The sequence below is a fragment of the Solanum lycopersicum genome, chromosome 7 (assembly GCF_036512215.1).
Source record: "Solanum lycopersicum chromosome 7, SLM_r2.1".
NCBI classification, from domain to species: Eukaryota; Viridiplantae; Streptophyta; class Magnoliopsida; order Solanales; family Solanaceae; genus Solanum; species Solanum lycopersicum.
In genome coordinates, this window is record NC_090806.1 from 63,909,467 (window position 1) to 63,930,254 (window position 20,788).

The 20,788-nt window shown below is 29.8% G+C and overlaps 3 protein-coding genes across 3 annotated transcripts; all 3 read left to right on the forward strand.

Annotated features, from left to right (window-relative positions):
* Positions 1-774: 774 nt before the first annotated feature.
* On the forward strand, positions 775-2,453 carry XTH16 (xyloglucan endotransglucosylase/hydrolase protein 9). The gene is made up of 4 exons (NM_001310479.1): positions 775-987; positions 1,073-1,173; positions 1,562-1,755; positions 1,845-2,453. The coding sequence occupies exons 1-4, from the start codon at positions 828-830 to the stop codon at positions 2,278-2,280; spliced, it is 891 nt and encodes a 296-aa protein (NP_001297408.1). The 5' UTR covers positions 775-827; the 3' UTR covers positions 2,281-2,453.
* Positions 2,454-10,831: 8,378 nt separating this feature from the next.
* LOC138337558 (uncharacterized) lies at positions 10,832-11,386 on the forward strand. Its single transcript, XM_069287480.1, has one exon. It carries the CDS (start codon positions 10,832-10,834, stop codon positions 11,384-11,386), a length of 555 nt encoding a protein of 184 aa, XP_069143581.1.
* Positions 11,387-18,898: 7,512 nt separating this feature from the next.
* Positions 18,899-19,676, forward strand: LOC101267719 (uncharacterized). The gene has a single exon (NM_001365516.1). The coding sequence runs from the start codon at positions 18,958-18,960 to the stop codon at positions 19,291-19,293; it is 336 nt and encodes a 111-aa protein (NP_001352445.1). The 5' UTR covers positions 18,899-18,957; the 3' UTR covers positions 19,294-19,676.
* Positions 19,677-20,788: the final 1,112 nt, after the last annotated feature.

Sequence of the window (20,788 nt, forward strand, 5' to 3'; positions counted from 1 at the left end):
CATATAAACTTCAACCAAACATATAAAATTGATCAAATAAATACATATGAAATACGTGTGTACTTATAAACCTTTCTTGTACAAATTAAAAGAAGTGAGTGTCTTTTTTCACTACACGCGAATAGAATACTTAGCTTTTACAAAGGAAAAAGAATTTCCCTTTTTTTAAAAGAAAAAAAATCTGCTAAAGCCAAAATTAATAACAACTGTACACTGCCATAACCCAGCTGTAATATTCCACGTGTCAATTTCTTATTAGTCAAGTACAAGTACTCATCCTTTTCTCAACAGTGACTACACCTACTGTGCTGTTCCCCACCATGGGACCAACTTTTTTTAAATTCCAGCTAAGCCAATTACTGCTAACGGCTATACTCCTTCCGTACGTTATTATCTTGTCTATTTTATTTTTAAAGTTAAATGATAATAATTTTAATTAGTTTTTTAAGATATATATTTTTGATGATGTTAATATGTAAATTTTTTTTTGTAATTTATAGTACTTTTTATATAATTTTATTAGTATATATTTATTTATTAAAATACTAAATTAATATAATTTAATTTAACTTTAAAAATTAACCAAATTAACTTTTGAAACACGACAATGACACACCAGACGGAGGGAGTAATATTTTTTAATTTTTTCACTATCTGACACATCGACTATCTTGTCCTACGTGGACAATGACGTGTGACTTAAGTGTTTGTTGACGTGGCAGTATGATTTCTCATTTTTGCTATAAAATGCACTCCATTTCACCTTTCTTTTTCATCTTAAACAAAACATATATTCATAAAATCTCTGAAAATTTAAAAAAAATAAAATGGTGAGTTTTAATTGGGTTTTTTCGAGCTTTGTGATGCTGTTTATGGTGGGTTTGGTTAGCTCTGCAAAATTTGAGGAGCTTTATCAACCCAGTTGGGCTTTTGACCATTTGACAACTGAAGGAGAGATTCTTAGAATGAAATTGGATCATCTTTCTGGTACTTTCTTTGAGTTTTTCTTAATGGTGTATTGTTGATTACTTAAAGATATTTTTGGTTGCTTTGCTTATTTGTGAAATTTTAGGTACTGGGTTTCAATCTAAGAGCAAATATATGTTTGGGAAAGTTACTGTTCAGATTAAGCTTGTTGAAGGTGACTCTGCTGGAACTGTCACTGCATTCTATGTAAGTCTAAAACTAATTTCTTTAATGTATATTTTTAAGAATATAGTACCAGTTTTTATCTTGAATTTTTGAAACGAGAACATTGATTTTGGGAATGATTTTTCTTTGGGTTGCTACAACAACACTTATTTAGGGGTAGAATGAAATTTCTAATGGCAGACAAATGTTAGTAGTGTGTCATTATGATTATATCAGATTTTTTTCAGTACATGCATTGGCTTATAATTTTAAGATCTGTGAACCATGTTAAATTGTGATAAATCAAGCATTTAATTCGTTTTTTTTCTTCTAATAGATTGAGTTTAATGATGAAAATCATCTGTTGTTGTTGAAGCTGATTTTATGTATAATCTAATGGACTCTGTTCTTACTTGTGTTTAAATTGCAGATGTCATCAGATGGACCAACCCACAATGAGTTTGATTTTGAATTTTTAGGCAATACAACTGGTGAACCATATACAGTACAAACAAATGTGTATGTCAATGGTGTTGGTAACAGAGAACAGAGATTGAAGCTTTGGTTCGACCCATCGAAGGATTTTCACTCTTATTCCATCATGTGGAATCAACGTCAAGTTGTGTACGTATCTAATTTTTGAAACTTTCATTTCAAGTTCTTGAATATTTTTTCCTTTTAGTAACTTATTTTCTTAAATTTGTTGTAAACAGATTCTTGGTAGATGAAACCCCTGTTCGAGTGCATTCGAATTTGGAGCATAGAGGAATCCCATACCCCAAGGATCAACCAATGGGTGTGTATAGTTCGATTTGGAATGCAGATGATTGGGCTACACAAGGCGGGCTCGTTAAGACTGATTGGTCACACGCGCCCTTCGTAGCATCCTATAAGGGATTTGAGATTAACGGTTGTGAGTGCCCGGCAACTGTTGCAGCTGCTGAGAATACTCGGCGTTGCAGCAGTAATGGGCAGAAGAAGTACTGGTGGGATGAACCTGTTATGTCCGAGTTGAATTTGCACCAGAGTCACCAGCTGATATGGGTCAGGGCGAACCATATGGTTTACGATTATTGCACGGATAGCGCTAGGTTCCCTGTTGCCCCTGTTGAGTGCCAGCACCACCAGCACAAGACGAATCATAACTAGGTGTGGAGGAAAATTGGAGTTCAGTCTTGCATTGTATAAAAAGATTTAGATAAAAAAGAAAAAAATGACATGAACTCCATGTTACATATTTTTTGTGCCACTAGTATGTAAAAATTTTCATTGTCTCTTTGTTTTAATGTTTATGTTAGTTTAATGAAGTATTTTCATTTGCATTTTTCTCTTGGTCAAATTTTACTTGAAGATATTTTTATTATTATTGAACAAGAATGAAATCAACTTAATTGTCAACGTTTGATCATATGAGAAATTGAATCAAATAATGATTATAGATAATAAATTTAAATCAAAATTGTGGGGGTGTACGGAAACATGACCAAAAAAATGTATTTATGTGGACAAAATTAAGATTATGAGGCAATTTTGCACATTTCCATGTGATAATTGTGCATGATTTTGTAGAATTTTTTTTCTTCGTTGGACCCGCTAAGAACTCACGGGCTGCATCATGTCCCCTAGTGGGGACAAGAGAAATAAAATAGGTATAAATATTTGGGTCCATGGTGTCACTTCAAAATTATCCTTATGAAATTTTAACATAACTTTATGTGTTATAGCCATTAAAATTTATAATTATCAACTTTCACATAATAAGTTTGATTATTTTAATTCGAACACTCTTTTGCATGAGAAGATCAACAAAACTCGAATTGTAATATGTGAGTGAGTGCCTTGTATTCGAACTTGCTTTTTACCTTTAGATTGATTTAAACTTTTCTTAATTCGAGTCTGATTCTATTAAAGATGAAGAAGTATTTATCATTCTGTTATGCCTTTACGTTTTAGATGTTCGAGCCAAGATTGGGAAACAATAACGTAGATAGGGACATTAACTCTATTGAGGTTGCAAAGCAAATGAAAGATGCATTAATGTGGCTGTTGTATATCACATCGAATAGTCATTCATATTGAACACGAGTAGTAATTAACCTTTGAATTATTGTACCACAACCCTTCTTTTAAACAAACAAACAAGTGTAAACAAAAAAAATGAAGAAAATTAATTCATAAGACTAGTTAAATTACGTATACCTCTTGGGCATTTACTCTTTTGTTTATGTATGTTTGATAGGTAAAAATATTTTCTTAAAAAAGTGATTTTTTTAAAGAAAAATGTTTTAAAGGTAATCAAATTATAACATATATTAAAAGCATTAACATATATCATTTATATAAAATATTATGGAGGTGTGGGTGGGGGATAGAGTGTAGGTTGGTGAAGATGAGGTTTACAAAGAGTTGTGGATTAAAAATGAGATATATTCTAAAGTGAAGACGATAAAGATCAACGTTCAATGATGCTTATGCAATTTATTTTTTTATTTTCATTTGAAAGATTATTTTCTCATTTAAAAAAAAAATAATTATATAGAAGAGAATTTTTTTCATCAAAACTGGGAAGAAAAATTATAATGTGGAGAATTAAATCCTCACTAATAAAATAAAAATTCAGATTCTCAGATAGAATCAACTGAGCCATTAAAATTAATACTTATTAACGTAAGTGGCACTAATAGTTTTTGTCTGTTGATTCTGATGACCTTTATGCCTCAATAATTCAATGTTAAAAGTCAATTAATCTCTAACTAGATACCCTAATGAATATATTTATCACAAATAGGGCTATTGAAAGGCTCCTACTGCTTGACCTAAACTTTAAAATCTATTTTGTAATCCCAATATAATTATGACATTGCCACCTACTTAAGGAGTATTGATATCCACCAATACCATGCACTAATGTATAAGTGTGATACAACTGTGTTCATAATTATATTCCTTATATAAAATCATAAATATGCCATTAGCTAAACTAATCATTGTATAATGACCATCATTTTATATCCATTTTTACTATGATTAAAGAAATGAATTTTAAATATAATTTAACTCCAAAAGTTAGCTCAAAATTAATCAAAAATTGATCAAGATAATACCAAAAGAGGTTATGTAATTGATACAAAAAGCTGAAAATGAAAACCTCGCACACCTAGCCGCCTGTTAACTTGAACATGAACAATATAATATGATCTCAAAACTGATAAACAAAAATTGAGATGAATCTGACTGTAACATTATTATAAAGAATGCAATAAGAATCATCCAAAATCATATAAATAAACTATTACATCCTTTATCAATGGAATTATGTAAAATTAATCATTATCTACAGTATCTTTCATTTTTTTTATACCTTATAAAGCACTAAAACTCTATTAATAATATAGTGAAAGTAATAAAGAGAAACAGCTGGAGCCAGTGAAATTATTTATTACGCCTTCCAATCAAAGAGTTGTGGGGCTAATTTTTGAAATGAAATGAGTTCTCCATGGAGGGTACTTTTAAACTTCGAGACAAAATCAAAAAATTTAATTTTATGATTTTTGAATTTTACAACGATGATTTCAAGTGTTAATAATCAAATCATAAGTTTAATATTGTTTGTACACATTAAAAAATTTAAAATACACATACAATAATACTTAAACAAACATTATTGAATTCAGTTGAACTTGTAGGCCGAGTACCCTTGCTTTTGGATCATCCACAAAGGAAATATCATCCTTTGGGGAATGGGACAATCCAATGCTTTTGAATTTGTGCTTGGCTGACAACCCCAATTATTGACTTCATTGTGGACCTAATGTTTTATATATATATATATATATATATAGTGACAAAAGATGCTAAGGGGTAGAGGGGTGTCTAATCATACCAAAGGAGAAGCCAAAACTCTTATCTTTACTTCTAATTTGGACCACATCAAATATCATGGTTAAATCAAAAGTGAATTTGAAAAAAAAAATGGCTAATGTGAGTTCAATTTCAACACAGAACAATAGAAATGGGGACCCAATGAATTATTTCAGTGAGTTTGATTTATTGAAAGTGAAAGAAATAACCTTTAATTTAGATAATCAACACCATAATGTAACATTTTATTTGAAGCTATCTTTTAAGTGACTTAGTTCATGGAAACTTAATACTTTCTCTGATTAGTTCGCTTTTATTTGTTACATTCTGCTTCTCAAGAGTTAAACGGCATGATTTTGATCAAAATTATAAGATGTAGAAAAATTGCAGCATATAGTGTTTTTTTTTATATAGTTTGTAATATCTAAATTTTGAAATATTGAATTAATCTAGTTTAGTTTAATTTAATTTCAAATATTAATTTAATTGACTTCTTTAAGTAAAATTTGACAAGTAAAAAGGAACGAACGAAACATTTTTTGTGATGCATATAGGCCTCCCTAAATTAAGTACTTTAAACTAAAAACAAGTTGGAGAGAATAGTAGATTTAATCTTGAAGTACATGCAAGCACACCACGCATGAGTAAGGGGACTTTTGGAATACAAAATTGGTTGAGGCGGAAATTAGAATTTTAATTTTATATGTGCTGAAATTTTATAACAAAAGTTTCAAGTATTAATAATTGGATCCAAACTTAATATGTATACCTTCTTAATACAAACTATATGAACAAAAATTATTAAATTTGATCGAATCTGTATATGCTCGCTTCTTGCTCCACCCATTTTCAAGATACTCAAAAAAAAGATTATTTCACGATTATCTACATAGAATTTTAATATTTAATCATATAATAAACTCCAGAAATTTGTCATGAGTTTGAATATTTTAATTTGACCACAGTATGATTAAACATACAACAATTAATTGGATTGGGCTTCTCATAGGCCCAAATTCAACTTGAATGGGTTGCCACTATGTGTCAAATCAACTGTTAAATATCATAGTTGACAGTAAAAAAACCCAGAAACAAAATTGAGTTATAAATGGTTTGGGCTACTATTTTGTGTTGTGGCTGAGTTCTCATTCAAATGAAAAGAAAAGAACCAACAGGCTGGTCCATGAGGACAAAAAGAAGAAAAAAGACAACTTTCACACATAGCAAATAAAATTTTTATATTTGTACGCTAAAGAAAAGTTTCATAATTGCGCTCCATAGCAAACATATAAATTGTATAATTCGCTATACATATACAATTGAAGCAAATTGTATAAAACAAAGTGTATAAAACAAGAAAGAGAAAGACAGTTGGGCAGAGAACTATATAAAAACGAAATGTATGAAACGAATTGTATTATTATAAGTGTATAGAACGATTATATACAATTTGAATTTGTATAAAATGAGAAAGAGAGAAAGATAAAAGAGACTTGACAAGGAATATACAATTGAATCGAATTGTATAAAACGAGAAAGAGAGAAATTAGATACAAGTTGAAAATTGTATAAAACAAGAAAGAGAGAAAGGCAAAAGAAACTGCGCAGGTGAGTATTTTTATTGTATAATTATAAGTGTATAGGACGAAAATATATGTACTTGCATGTGTATATACAATTTTCTCACGCTTTATACAAACATAAACACAATTTATACATTTCGCTTCTGTTTGTATTAGTGAGAAAAGCGAGGGAGATGAGCGAGATTAAAGAGAGTGGCGAGCGAGATCTGGAAGAGGGGAACAAAAATATATGTAATTATACAATTTTCTCTGCTTTATACAATTAGAAACAATTTTTATACACTTGTGCTTGTATAAAAAGTGAGGAAGCGAGCGAGAGACTGGAGGAAAGTGGCGAGCGAGATATTTGGGAGAGAGGCGCCAGAAAATTTTTTGCAAACGTTTGTTATGGAGCACAATTAAATCAAACCCTAGCTACTCAATTTATTTTTGATTATTAATTTATTATTATATACAATTTTCCCAAAACTAAATTGAGTTTTTGGCCCAAAACACTCAATTTAAACCACATCCTTAAATTATCAATTTTAACGGAAAGTATTTTTTAAGTATTTAAAACTCAACCTATTTCATCCTTCTGTTAAATTTTTTATCAAATAATTAATGGATTCTACACAAAAACATGTACAGGTGACCGTAAAACTTTTTTCACGCAAGGATGAAAGTTGTTGAGTTTAAATTACTTGAAGGATGTGTTTTTGGTTAAAAATAATAATTTAAGGATGTAATTTAAGTTAAGGATATTGGTTAAGAATGTTTTGACCAAAAACTCAAGAAGAACTACTTAATTAAATAAATATTCTTACCATTTCACAAATTCTCTCCATAGTTTGAAATAATTACATATCAATAAACTAATTAATAATTGTATATCAAATTCAAGTCAAATACATCTGAATACATATTTTTTACACTATAAAGTATAAGAAAGTCAATGTATTCGAAAACATTAAATCACCCTAGATACATGTCATAAAGAGAGAGGTGCAAGCGAGAAAGGAGAGAGGCAAACGAGAGAAAAGAGAGGTGAGCGACCGAGTCGGTCATGTATGTGGTGACCGAAATCAATGATAAATTTCAAAAATTCACAAATATGGAAACCCCTTCTCTTAGTAATTAATTGTAAAAAAAGGGAGAAAAATTAGAAGAAACAAACAATTAGCAGTTAGGGCTTGCTTTCAAGCAAGCGCTTCATTAATGTTTCTTATAATCAGTTGATTTTAAGTCAAAAGGATAAACATAAGTTAAAAATCATATATTAAGATTTCAAAATTTATAATATTTAATTTATAAGTCAAAAACCTAAAAATCAATCTAAACAAACTCAAGCTAGTCTCAACTTCAAAATTTCTTACTCTAGAAACAGTATATAGCTACAAAATATCAAATTAGTTGTTTTAGTATTGTTCACTATCCCGTTATTAATATATATATATATATATATATATATATATATATATATATATTTCATATAATGTTATATCCATAGACCATACGAATTTTCAATTTTTAAAGAATTTATACATTACTAAGCATAAATTCTATTGTGAAGGGATAAAAATTAAAGACTAATAATTTAAAAGAAAAAATATCTAATTCGTAAATAAAGTTCCAAAATAGTTTCATGAATATGATAATTTTTTTATGCTAGTAAGTCTGCACAAACTATTTTTCCTATAAATTGGAATTTTTAACCAAATTAAGCCATTATATAAAATAAGTTACCAAAGTAATACATTTCTCTAAAATTTTACAGAACTAGTATAAACGTATTTCACGGTAACGTTTTAGGGTATATTTTATTTTTTAAAAACTAACAACATTAGATTGATGTACGTTACTTTAAGTAACGTTTTACTCGTAAAACGTCATTTTCAGTAACGTTTTACTCCTAAAACGTTACTCATAGTAATGTTTTAGGAGTAAAATGTTACTATGAGTAACGTATATCAATCTGACGCCATCAACTTTTAAAAAATAAAATATATCCTAAAATGTTACTGTGAAATACGTTTATACTAATTATGTAAAATTTTAGAAAAACATTATTTTGATGAATGACTTTATATAATGACTTAGTTTGGTCAAAACCTCTATAAATTGTATAGCTTACTTATATGGCATTGACTTGGATTTTAGTCCATCACGTGCCAATTGAGATTTATTGGATATTTATTATGGGTGGTTCACCTATGTGGACTAATCGATCCAATTTAAGAGAAAAAGAAAATTATCCTTTCCGTTTACTTTTACTTAATATATCAATTAAAAAACTAATTAATAATATAAGTATTTCACCCTATTAAATAATATCTTAGAAAATAATTTAAAAAATAAATATTTAATTCTAAAAAATAAAACATGAAAAAAATCTTTCAATATTTTAAAAGAACAAATAAAACTGAAAGTCTATATTAGAAATATTTAAATAAGATATAGAAATAACCAATATATTATTTAATTTTTTATATTTTAATGGCGGAGCTTTAGATATTTCATTCTTAAAATAATATCCACCATATTTAGCTTAAGATACTTGCCCAAACTTGTTCTGCATGATCAAGAAGTGAGTCCGGAACTTAAAGGATAAAATATTAACAAAAATTTTAAAATGGTATAAAAATTTAATTAACAAAAATGGAAAAATTGCTGGAACAATAATGATTTCTTCACCGGAAAAAGCAAAATCGCTGCTATTGTAGCGATTTTGCTAAATGTGATTTTTTTTAAAAAAAAATAAAAATCACTGCCTAAATAGCCATTTGAATTTTGTGAAAATGATCATCTATTCTATTGAGCCGCTCCCTAGTGTTCTTCCTTTGACACCATGCTTTGGTTCTAAAATATCTTAGTAGTTCGTTATTGTTATTTATGTAAATGAAATTAATTAAGATAGTGATCATTGTAGTTAAACATACACATTAATTAGGATCCCAATATATTCAAGGGAAAGTATCTACTACCTATTACAAGTAGATAAGAGGAAAACAAATCTCTAACCAGCTATAGGGTTCCAGCTAATTGATAGATTACCTCACTTTTAAACTACTTTGAATTTTACAAGTAGATATATATAGAGAGAGTATTCCACTTGCTCCCGGGGCGAAGCCAGTCAGGGACAAGGAGTTCATTCAAATTTTATTCACCATAAAATTATACTGTTTATATTAAATTTAATTTGAACCTAGCTACTTTAACTTCTTCATATATTTGTCTTTTCATATTTTAAAATTTTTACAAAAAATTTTGACTCCGCTACTAACTTGACCTGCAGGTGTGATATTAGATGTGCAGGTGATTGTTGCATCACAAATTAGTAGGGGTTCCCACATTCTTTAGGCATAAAATTAATCCATACCACATGCACAAAAAGCCAATGCCATTAATTGATTAATTATATATCTTTGTGTTTGTATTATTGGTTGCTAATAATATCTTCTTGTCCCCTTGAGCCTAGCCATGCTGCTATCTTGAGAGCACCAATCTTACCTACTCCCAGGTTTCCCATCTATTTTAGTCGTAGTGACAAAATATAATAAGTTCCACTAGTTTAAATTAGATTTTTAATTTTACTTGTTAATAACTAAATCGATTAAATATTTTTATTGATTTTCATATTATTTATTTTGATTCATAACTGGTTAGTTTTTAATTTAGCAAATAAGAAAATGTTTATAAAATAAATATATGACTTTTCCAATAAATTGACTTGACGTGACAAGATAATAATAAAACTTTACCAAACATTCATAAATTAGAAATAATGATAATTAACATGAAAAGAATTATTCAAGTGCAACACAGAGAAATTAAAAGGAATAAGGTTTTTATTTCAAGTTTTGACGTTTTGTATAATATGAAGTTATGCACTCAAAGAAAGTGTATTGAGAATTACAACTAATTGTCTATGTTAATAGTAGCTTAATAGTGTATTAACAAATTCTGTTAGTTAGTTACATTAGTTAGTTACATTTTGATTCCTTTCTAGAAGATTCTCAATCACATGTATATAGTGTATTGTTGATGTATGAAAGGGTAGTTTTTGCCTGGTAGAATCCACAAACACTCTTTTCTTCTCATTCTTCGTTAATCACCATTAATGGCTAGCTGTCCATAGGAAGCTGCATTGCACACTTTTACTCACTGATACAGTGGGTTTTGATATGGTATCAGAGCCACGTTGATTTCTCTCGTTTCTGCATCATCAAGATCTATTTTCGATCTATTTTTGTTGTTTTTCAATTCGTTGATTCATCATGACAGGAACCACTACTGAAGGAACTGCTACTAGAATTGATACAAGCAGTGTTTTCTATGTCCACCCTTCAGATAATCCAGGAATATCACTTGTTCCAACTCAATTTGATGGAGTTGGATACAGATCTTGGAGAAGAGGCATACTGCGAGCTCTATCTGTGAAGAACAAACTGGTCTTCATTGATGGAAGCTGTGTGAAGCCAGTTGATCCTTCTCAATCTCGTCAATGGCAGAGGTGTGATGATATGGTTACTTCGTGGATTTTGAACTCTCTTACAAAAGAGATTGCGGACAGTGTTGAATATGTCAACAATTCCTCTGAACTTTGGAAGGAACTAGAAGACAGGTATGACCAAACAAATGGTGCGAAGTTGTATCAAATTCAGAAAGAAATTGATGATCTGACCCAAGGAACTTTACATATCACTGTCTATTACACAAGGCTGAAGAAGCTCTGGGAAGAGTTGAACACCTTGAATGCAAAGAGCATATGCACTTGTACATGTACTTGTGGTGCCAAGGATAGTGTACACAAATCTGAACAGGACAGATGACTAATACAATTCCTCATGGGATTAAATGAGGTTTACACTGTGATTAGAGGGAATATACTCATGATGAACCCTCTTCCTTCCACTGCACAAGCTTTCTCTTTGTTGATACAAGAGGAAAAACAAAGAGAATACAGACCTGCTAGTCGTACACCTATGGAATCGATTTCATTGAATGTGAATGCTGGTAGAGGATCACAAGGTGGTAGAGGTTACAGAACAAATTTTTCAAGCAATAATGATTCCAACACCAACAACAACAGGAGCACTATAATCTGTGATTTTTGTAAGAAACAAGGTCACATTAAGGAGAAGTGCTACAAGCTGCGTGGATATCCTCCAAGGAATAATACCTTTAACAATAGAACAAACAATGCACAACAACAACACAGGCAAAATGACAATTAGAACTTCAGAGGAAGAAGAATTGTAGCCAATGCACATGGGGAAGAATGCTCACAAGAAAACAGTAATTCAAATGTTGTCATTACACAAGAACAGTATGGTCATATCATGAGTTTGTTGCAGGTACAATACTGTGCACTTCCTCTATTGACTTTGGTATTACTTCATGCAAATGTTCTAGATCAAGTATTGATTTATGGATCATTGACTCAGGAGCTTCAAACCATATGACATATAACAAATCTTCACTAACAAACATTCAAACATTACCCTATCCTATACTTGTTTCACTCCCTAATGGTTACAAAGTTAAAGTGACAGAGTATGGTGATGTACATATTTCATCTAAAATGGTTTTAAACAAGGTCTTACATGTTCCTTCTTTCAAGTATAATCTCATTTCAGTCCAGTCTCTAGTCTCTTCAATGAAATGCATACTTTCGTTTACTGATACAACTTGTCTATTACAGGCCCCTTCAATGAAGAGGCCTCAGGAAATTGGTAGTAGCAAGGATGGCATTTACTACATGTGTGGGAGATGCTTGAATGACACTACTCATACATCTGATTCTGTTTGTAATTGCATATCCCATAGTTGTAGGTGTTCTTCATTTCCAGCTTCATCTTATAACAAATCATCTGTTAAACAATCTAGAAAGGTTCCTGTAATCTTTGATAATCCTTCTACTAATAATACAGATGTATTGAACAGTTGTACATCTCCTGAATCTCTGAAAGATGGTGTGGATTTACTGTGGCATAATAGACTTGGCCATGTACCTTTTGTGAAAATGAGAAATATACATAATATTCCTATTAAGTTTTCTGCTAAACAGCCTTTCACATGCACCATATGTCCAATGGCAAGACAAGTCAGGTTACCATTCACTCCAAGCACAACACATTCTAAGAACCCTTTTGAACTACTTCATATTGACTTATGGGGTCCCTATCATGTTCCTACATATGACAATTACAAATATTTCATTACCTTGGTGGATGACTACAGTAGAGCTACATGGACATATTTATTAAGCACCAAAAGCAATGCCATACAAGTCCTTCAAACCTTTGTTAACATGATAGAGAACTAGTTCCAAACAACTATAAAGTGCATCAGGTCAGATAATGGTTTAGAATTCAATAATAATGAAACACTCAAATTCTTCCAAGCTAAAGGTATCACACATCAGATAAGTTGTCCCTATACACCACAACAAAACAGCATAGTAGAGAGAAAGCACAGATACCTACTTGAAACAGCTAGAGCTCTCCTCTTTCAGTCTAAATTACCTACCAAATACTGGGGTGATTGTATTCTTACATCCACCTACATCATTAACAAGCTTCCTTCCACATTCCTTCAAAACAAGTGTCCCTATGAGATGCTCTATAAAGAAAAACCAAAGTATAGTCAATTAAGGTCATTTGGATGTCTATGTTATCCAACACTACCTAAAGTTCATAGAGACAAATTAGAACCAAGAACCACCCCTCATATCTTTTTAGGATATCCTTCTGGAATCAAAGGGTACAAGGTAATGAGTCTTGCCACAAGGAAGATACAAATCTCAAGAGATGTGATTTTTCATGAGAAAATTTTTCCATTTGTTTTATCTTCAGAAAACAGCATTTTTCCTTCTATTTCAAAACCTTGTTCTACTGATTTTTGTGAACCTTGTGATACACTGTTGAACAACCATTTGGATGTAATTGATGATCATACAACTCTGTCTCTTAATCCTACATCACCATATTCCTCACCAACTACACAAACTGAGTTATCAAATCCATCTATACCACAAAGGAAATCCAACAGAGTAGTTAAGACACCTCATCATTTAAAGGACTACATTCTATCTCTTCCTAAGCTAAAAACCAACTCAAATCCTCTTTCCAACATCAACACCATTTCCAACAATAACCTGGCCTCTAATACATTCCTTAATAAACACCATTACATAAGCCCTGAAGTCATTGCTTCTAAAATTCAAGTATTGGTTGAAAGCATTTGTTGTGACAGTGAACCATGTTCCTATGAAGAAGCTGCAAACTATCCTGCATGGCAAAAGGCAATGGAGCAGGAATTTGATGCTCTACATGCAAATGAAACTTGGGATCTAGTTAAACTACCTATAGGTAAACAAGCCATTGGATGCAAATGGGTTTATAAGGTGAAACATAAAGGTGATGGTAGCATAGAAAGGTTCAAGGCCAGATTGGTGGTTAAGGGATACACTCAAAAGGCTGGGATAGATTACACTGAGACATATTCACCTGTTGTCAAAATGACTACTGTGAGAACATTGATAGCATGTGCTGTGAAAAAGGGCTGGGAGTTGTTTCAACTTGATGTCGACAATGCTTTTCTACATGGTGATTTGCATGAAGAAGTATATATGTCAGTGCCTCAAGGTCTTGATGTAGGTGAGCCAGGTCTAGTTTGCAAACTTAACAAGTCCTTATATGGCCTTAAACAAGCCAGCAGACAGTGGTATGCTAAATTGACTGAGGCATTGTCTTCTAGAAGTTACACACACTCACATTATGATCATTCTTTGTTCCACAAGAAATCTAATTCACTGGTGGTGTTTGTGGCAATTTATGTTGATGACATAGTTTTGACAGGAACAGACACAATCGAGATCAATCAACTGAAAATGTACTTGGATAAGACATTCAAAATCAAGGACCTTGGTAGACTTCACTATTTCTTGGGCATGGAAATACTTGATGTTGCAGGAGGGGTCCTTATTTCACAAAGGAAATTTGTATTGGACTTACTGAAGAAGTATGAGTGTTCCAACTACACATCTTTTTCATCCCCTCTTGATCCAAATGTTAGACTCAGGGCTAAGGAAGGAGCTCCTCTCCCTGATCCTACTTATTACAGGAAACTTGTGGGGAAGTTGAATTTCCTCACCAACACAAGAATGGATATAGCCTTCAGTGTCCAACAGCTGAGCCAGTTCATGCAGGATCCTAGACTTCCTCACTTACAAGCAGCTTTTCACTTACTTAGATATATAAAACAGGATCCTACATTGGGAGTTTATTTGTCAAGAAATTCTGATTGTAACATGAGAGCATATTGTGATTCAGATTGGGCTACATGTCCAGATTCCAGAAGGTCTGTAAGTGGTTACTTAGTATTACTTGGAGACAGCCCTATTAGTTGGAAGTCTAAGAAGCAAGAAACAATTTCATTATCATCTGCAGAAGCTGAATACAGATCACTTAGGAAAGTGGTAGGTGAATTGGTTTGGTTACAAAGACTGATCATTGAGTTAACTGTTCCTCATACTTCTCCTATTGCTGTGTATTGTGATAGCCAAGCTGCCATTCACATAGCACATAATCTTGTCTTCCATGAAAGAACCAAACACATTGAAGTGGATTGTCATTTTGTACGAGACAAGCTGCAGAAGGGGCTGATCTCGATCCAACATGTGCCTACAAATGAACAATTGGCAGATATCTTTACTAAGTCTCTCAATGGTGTCAAGCATGCTGCAATCTTGAACAAGTTGGCTGTAAGATCATTACCACCAACTTGAGGAGGGGTAATGAGAATTACAACTAATTGTCTATGTTAATAGTAGCTTAATAGTGTATTAACAAATTCTGTTAGTTAGTTACATTAGTTAGTTATTTAGTTAGTTACATTTTGATTCCTTTCTAGAAGATTCTCAATCACATGTATATAGTGTATTGTTGATGTATGAAAGGGTAGTTTTTGCCTGGTAGAATCCACAAACACTCTCTTCTTCTCTTCTTCTCATTCTTCGTTAATCACCATTAATGGCTAGCTGTCCATAGAAAGCTGCATTGCACACTTTTACTCACTGATACAGTGAGTTTTGATAAAGTGTGAATTGAAGGTTAAAGAAAAAAATAGTTATCAGCAAAATACTGAAATTAATATTCAATATATATATATATATATATATATATATATATATATATATATATATATATATATATATATATATATATATATATAGGATTAAAGTAGTTAATTACTATATTCTCAATAAGTTATCGATTACTCAATAGCCTAATACTAAAATTTAAAATCAAACTGACAACTTAAATAATTTTTTTATACAAAGCCCACCCCTCTTTTCCCCCCTTTAATGAAGGATCCTCGCCTCGCTTCCTATTCATTTGTGGGTCTGGACCCTATTTTTTTTTTCAATTTCGAGAAGAATGGAAAATTTTTCTCACAGACAATTATTAAAAATCCGTTAATTCAGTAATAATAAATTAATAACATTTTCGATTTGCACACCCCAGTATTTTACCATTAAAAATAATGTAATTTCTCACAATTCCCATTTATAAAATTGACATTATCATTATCAGGTTTAGAAATGATAATGTATCATAAATTCAATAGAAGTTTTTTTGTTTAAAAAATTATGTGCCAAAATTCTTGATACTATTTGTTTTATTTCTAGAATTTAAGAATAAACTATTTATATAATTGATCTAATTTTAAGTAGGTGTTTGGCCACGCATGTCACGATATGGAAGCTGAGATGAGATTAGTGTTTGGACACGTAATTATACATTGATTTTATTATACGATTTCATATCATTAGATGCCATTTCATATTCTTCAAAAATCATAATTTGAAAATTTTATATCATGATTTGAGATATTTATAATAAAAAGTTGATCCACAAATTTATACTTTGTTAAAACAACCCCACATTTATATCAATTAAACATTTATTTTATATGTAAATAAAATTTAAAATCATATCATTACTTTTTAAAATTTCTTATTCTTACCGATATAAAATTTATTATTTTCACTAACATATAGTCACTTTAACTCACACCAATCGATTTCTAATTTAGTAGTAAATTGTTCTCTTAACTTACTCCAACACCTAATTTATTACTTCTACGGTTTTATATCCAAGACAACTCAAAGTAACAATGTTGATTTGTTTTTTTAATCATATGATCGAGAAATACAAGTTCAACATGAGGAAATTATTTGTATTGTGTGGGAGGATTATATTAAGGACAAATACACTACAATTTATATTTAATTTTTTTATTTGAATTAAAGTTAGATGAAACAATTACTTAATTTATTATGCGATTTTATAAATTTTTATTTATTCGATAAAAGTGAATAAACAATTAAAACTATTTTAATAATTTTATAACATATCCAACAAGATTTTAATTTCATTTTATAATTTTATATTATAAAATAATATCGTAATTTCATATTATAATATAATATCGAGCGACCCAAAGAGTCAAAATTAGAGAAGAGTCTAGAAAAGTTTGGCGTCATGAATTTAACTCCATTTTACTTTTTTGAATACTTTCCTTGGGTGCCATTAATTGTTTTAATTGATGTCATACGTAGTAATTAAAGCAGATGTCACTCTCCTAACCCACTTGCCGTCCATTATTTTACGTGTTATTACAGCCCCCACATTACTAATCAAGAAACTTGTTTGTAGTCGTACAATTTATAAAGTAGCGTTTTGCCGTGTGATATTGTATCACGGTATGATGTTGTGAGATAGAGTCAGTATTTAAATATATTATTTTATGCTAATTTTATTTCATGTGATAACATATTCTTCAAAAAATATGATATGGTATAACATGGTGATTTCATATCATGATTTGAGATATTTTGATAAAAAAATTAATCCACATGTTTATATTTTGTTAATATCTAGTAATCATTTATTTCATATGTCAATAAAATTTATAATCACATCATTAATTTTTAAAATTTATTATTCTCATTGACATATAGTCAATTTAACTCACACCAACCGATTGTTAAAGTGATGAAATATTTATGGTCTATGAACATGAAAATATAGTTGTGGATGATATTGACCAACAAATGGATCAAAGTAACAATGTTGGTTCGTTTTCTCAGTCACACGATCGAGAAATGCAAATTCAACTTGAGGAAATTGTTCGTACTACGTGTGATTTATCCTAAAAAGTAGTACACTACAATTTATGTTCAAATTTTTTTATTAAATTAAAGTTAGATGAAACGATTACTTAAGTGAAGAATAAATACAATTAGATGAAACGATTACTTAAGTGAAGAATAAATATCTTTGTAATAATTTAGTATGCAATTTTATAATTTTTTATTTGATAAGGTTGAATAAATAATTGGGTTATTTTAATAATTTTACAACTTATAAGATTTTTATGTTTATGAGAAAATATACAACACAAAAATTTCATATCACATATTCAGATAAAACTTCAATTTCATCTTATAATTCCATATCATGATACCATATTACATTACTAAACGGGCCGTAACTTTCTTACTCTCGAGTTATGTGATGATGTTTGATTAATAATTTTCTTTTTATATGATAAATTTTTTAAATTTATAAACTAAAATAGATCTTCATGGTTAAAATAAAATAATTTGAAATTAAAATTATTAATTTAATTAAATTTAAAATGTATTGTTTTTTTATATTAATTAAAATAAACAATTAAATACACTTCAAAATTTGGAGTGATCTATTAGTTTCATACCTTAAAAACATTTAAGTTTAACTTAAATATACTCTTTATCTTGTCATATAAGTAAAATGCAACCTTAAATTTTCGTCAAAAATTTATGATTGTTTTCAAGTATCTTCTCTCTCAATAATTTTGAGATAAACCCTAATAATTTTTTTGGTTGATGATAAGGGGAACCTGCAATAGCAGAGAGGTAATTTTAAGACCAGAGTAAAAATGCAATAGCTCACAAATCACACAGTAAAAATAATTCACACTAGGCAAACACAATATGACAAGCTTGACTTAAAAGGCAAAATCTTACTTTTACTGGTAAAAAATTTCAAATTTAATACCTCCAAATATAAAAATCTCAAACTCGAGTCATCTAAAAAAAATGATAAAACTAATTATTCTGTATAGGTTAGAATATTTTGTGCTCCCAACCTATTTGTACAATCCTACTTAAAGAAAGCCCCAGCTGGAACTTCTCTCAACCTTCAATTTTTTATTTGTTTTAATTTTCACACCAACACATTCACAACTTGTCTCCTCCTATTTATACACAAACCCCTCAAAATCCCAATTTCAGAAAACTCAATATAGTATCATCCACACTCAAAAACACCTGCAAAAATTCACCCAAATAATGCATCGATTGAGATTAATGCTTTGTTACTTTCTTCTATTCGTAATTTCAGCAAACGCAGGGGAATTTACAATTACAACATACCCAAGAAAAATGATGGTTGAAAGAGCCTTATTGATTGCAGATCCGCCAGCTGTAAAGTCGTCAATCGAAGATGAAAATGAAAATGAACCCTCTTATTCCATTGTTGAAGCTCCAGAAACAGAGCATCATCATTCTGACAAATCTGTTGCTGGTGGAGGGGTTATTATTGGTGGACTTGTAACTGCTATTTTTGCTACTGTTTATTGCTATATTAGAGTTACTAGAAAGAAATCAGATGCACCAGATCATTAGAAGTACAATTTTGTGAATAGTATTTAGCAAATACATACCAAAAAAAAGAATTTTGTTTCAGAAACTTTGGATATATATTATTTATTACATAAATTCAGCTTTCCTGTATGAATTAGAGTTGAATGGTTAGTGTTCGGAGTCTCAACTAAATTTGTATCGCACAATATTAGATCCATCCAGTAGAATTTTTCCACTTTTTTATCAAAGGATAAAACAGTTCGATCAATGTATTAGAACTATATTGGTGAACTTAATAGTTAATTATTCTCTTCTTCGTCCGATATTATTTGTCATGATTTCTATTTTTAGAGTTAAATTATAAAAATTTTAATTAATATTTTAATATGTATTTTTTTTATCATATTAATATGCAAAAAATTACAATTTATATAAAAATTCATATAATTTTACATATTTAATTTTTTTTATTTAAAATGTCAAATTAATATGATCTGATTTAACTCTAAAATTTAATCAAATTCTTTAAAACAAAAAAACGCAATATAACAAATAATACGGAAGTACTACTTAATGTAAATATAGTGTATTTTCGCGGACTGCGCCTTAATTTAAGTGAAGCTGTTAAACGACTGTCCAATGTTTTTCTTGTAGGAAAATTATTTTCTTTCTCCACTAATATATGTCTGTTATTTGTTGAAATTTATTATTTATTTTATTTTATTAAATTATATATAATAAAATTATATTAATTTAGTGTAAATAATTAATGAGAATAAAATTTTTTTCCCTCTTTTAATTTTCTCATTCTCATAGGAATTTATATGAAAAAATTTTACGTCTATATATTAAGATGATAGATATGTGCAAGTTCAAGTATCTAAATAACAAATAAAATAAAATCAATTCATTAAATTTAGGTAGGCTGAGTTGTAGGGGCCTAGTGAAGGAACAATGGAGAGAAGGAAATGAGAAAAATGGATACACTTACGCGTATTGCAATATTTGAGTTGTATTTATTCATTGAAAAATTATGTAATCAAGTGGCTTAAAATAAGTTAAACTTTTTTAATAAATTATTATTTAAATTTTTACAAAAAAAATCATTTTTTTAAATATGTGGATACTTCACTCTATTTTTATCAGATACATTATAACATTGCTTGTGTACAATCACTATAATTAAAATAACTTTTAACACCATTAAATATTAACATTAATAAATAGTGTTAAATTATTTATAGGTATTAGTTAAATGCCATTAGAATTAATATTGCTAAAGGTTTTTGAAACATATAAAAAGAGTGCTAATTGCCACTATAAATATGATCATCTTTTATAGAGTGAAAATGTTTAGTACAAATATATTTGTTCGAAAAATAATTTAATTAGCTCAAATTTAAATTTTTTAATATATATATATGTGTGTGTATATCGGGTGAAAGAAGTAATATATCTATAAAAAATTTTCAAAAAGATTATTATAATTTGAAATATCTCGGAATAAGATATAATTTGCGTCTAAATGGTTGGAGTT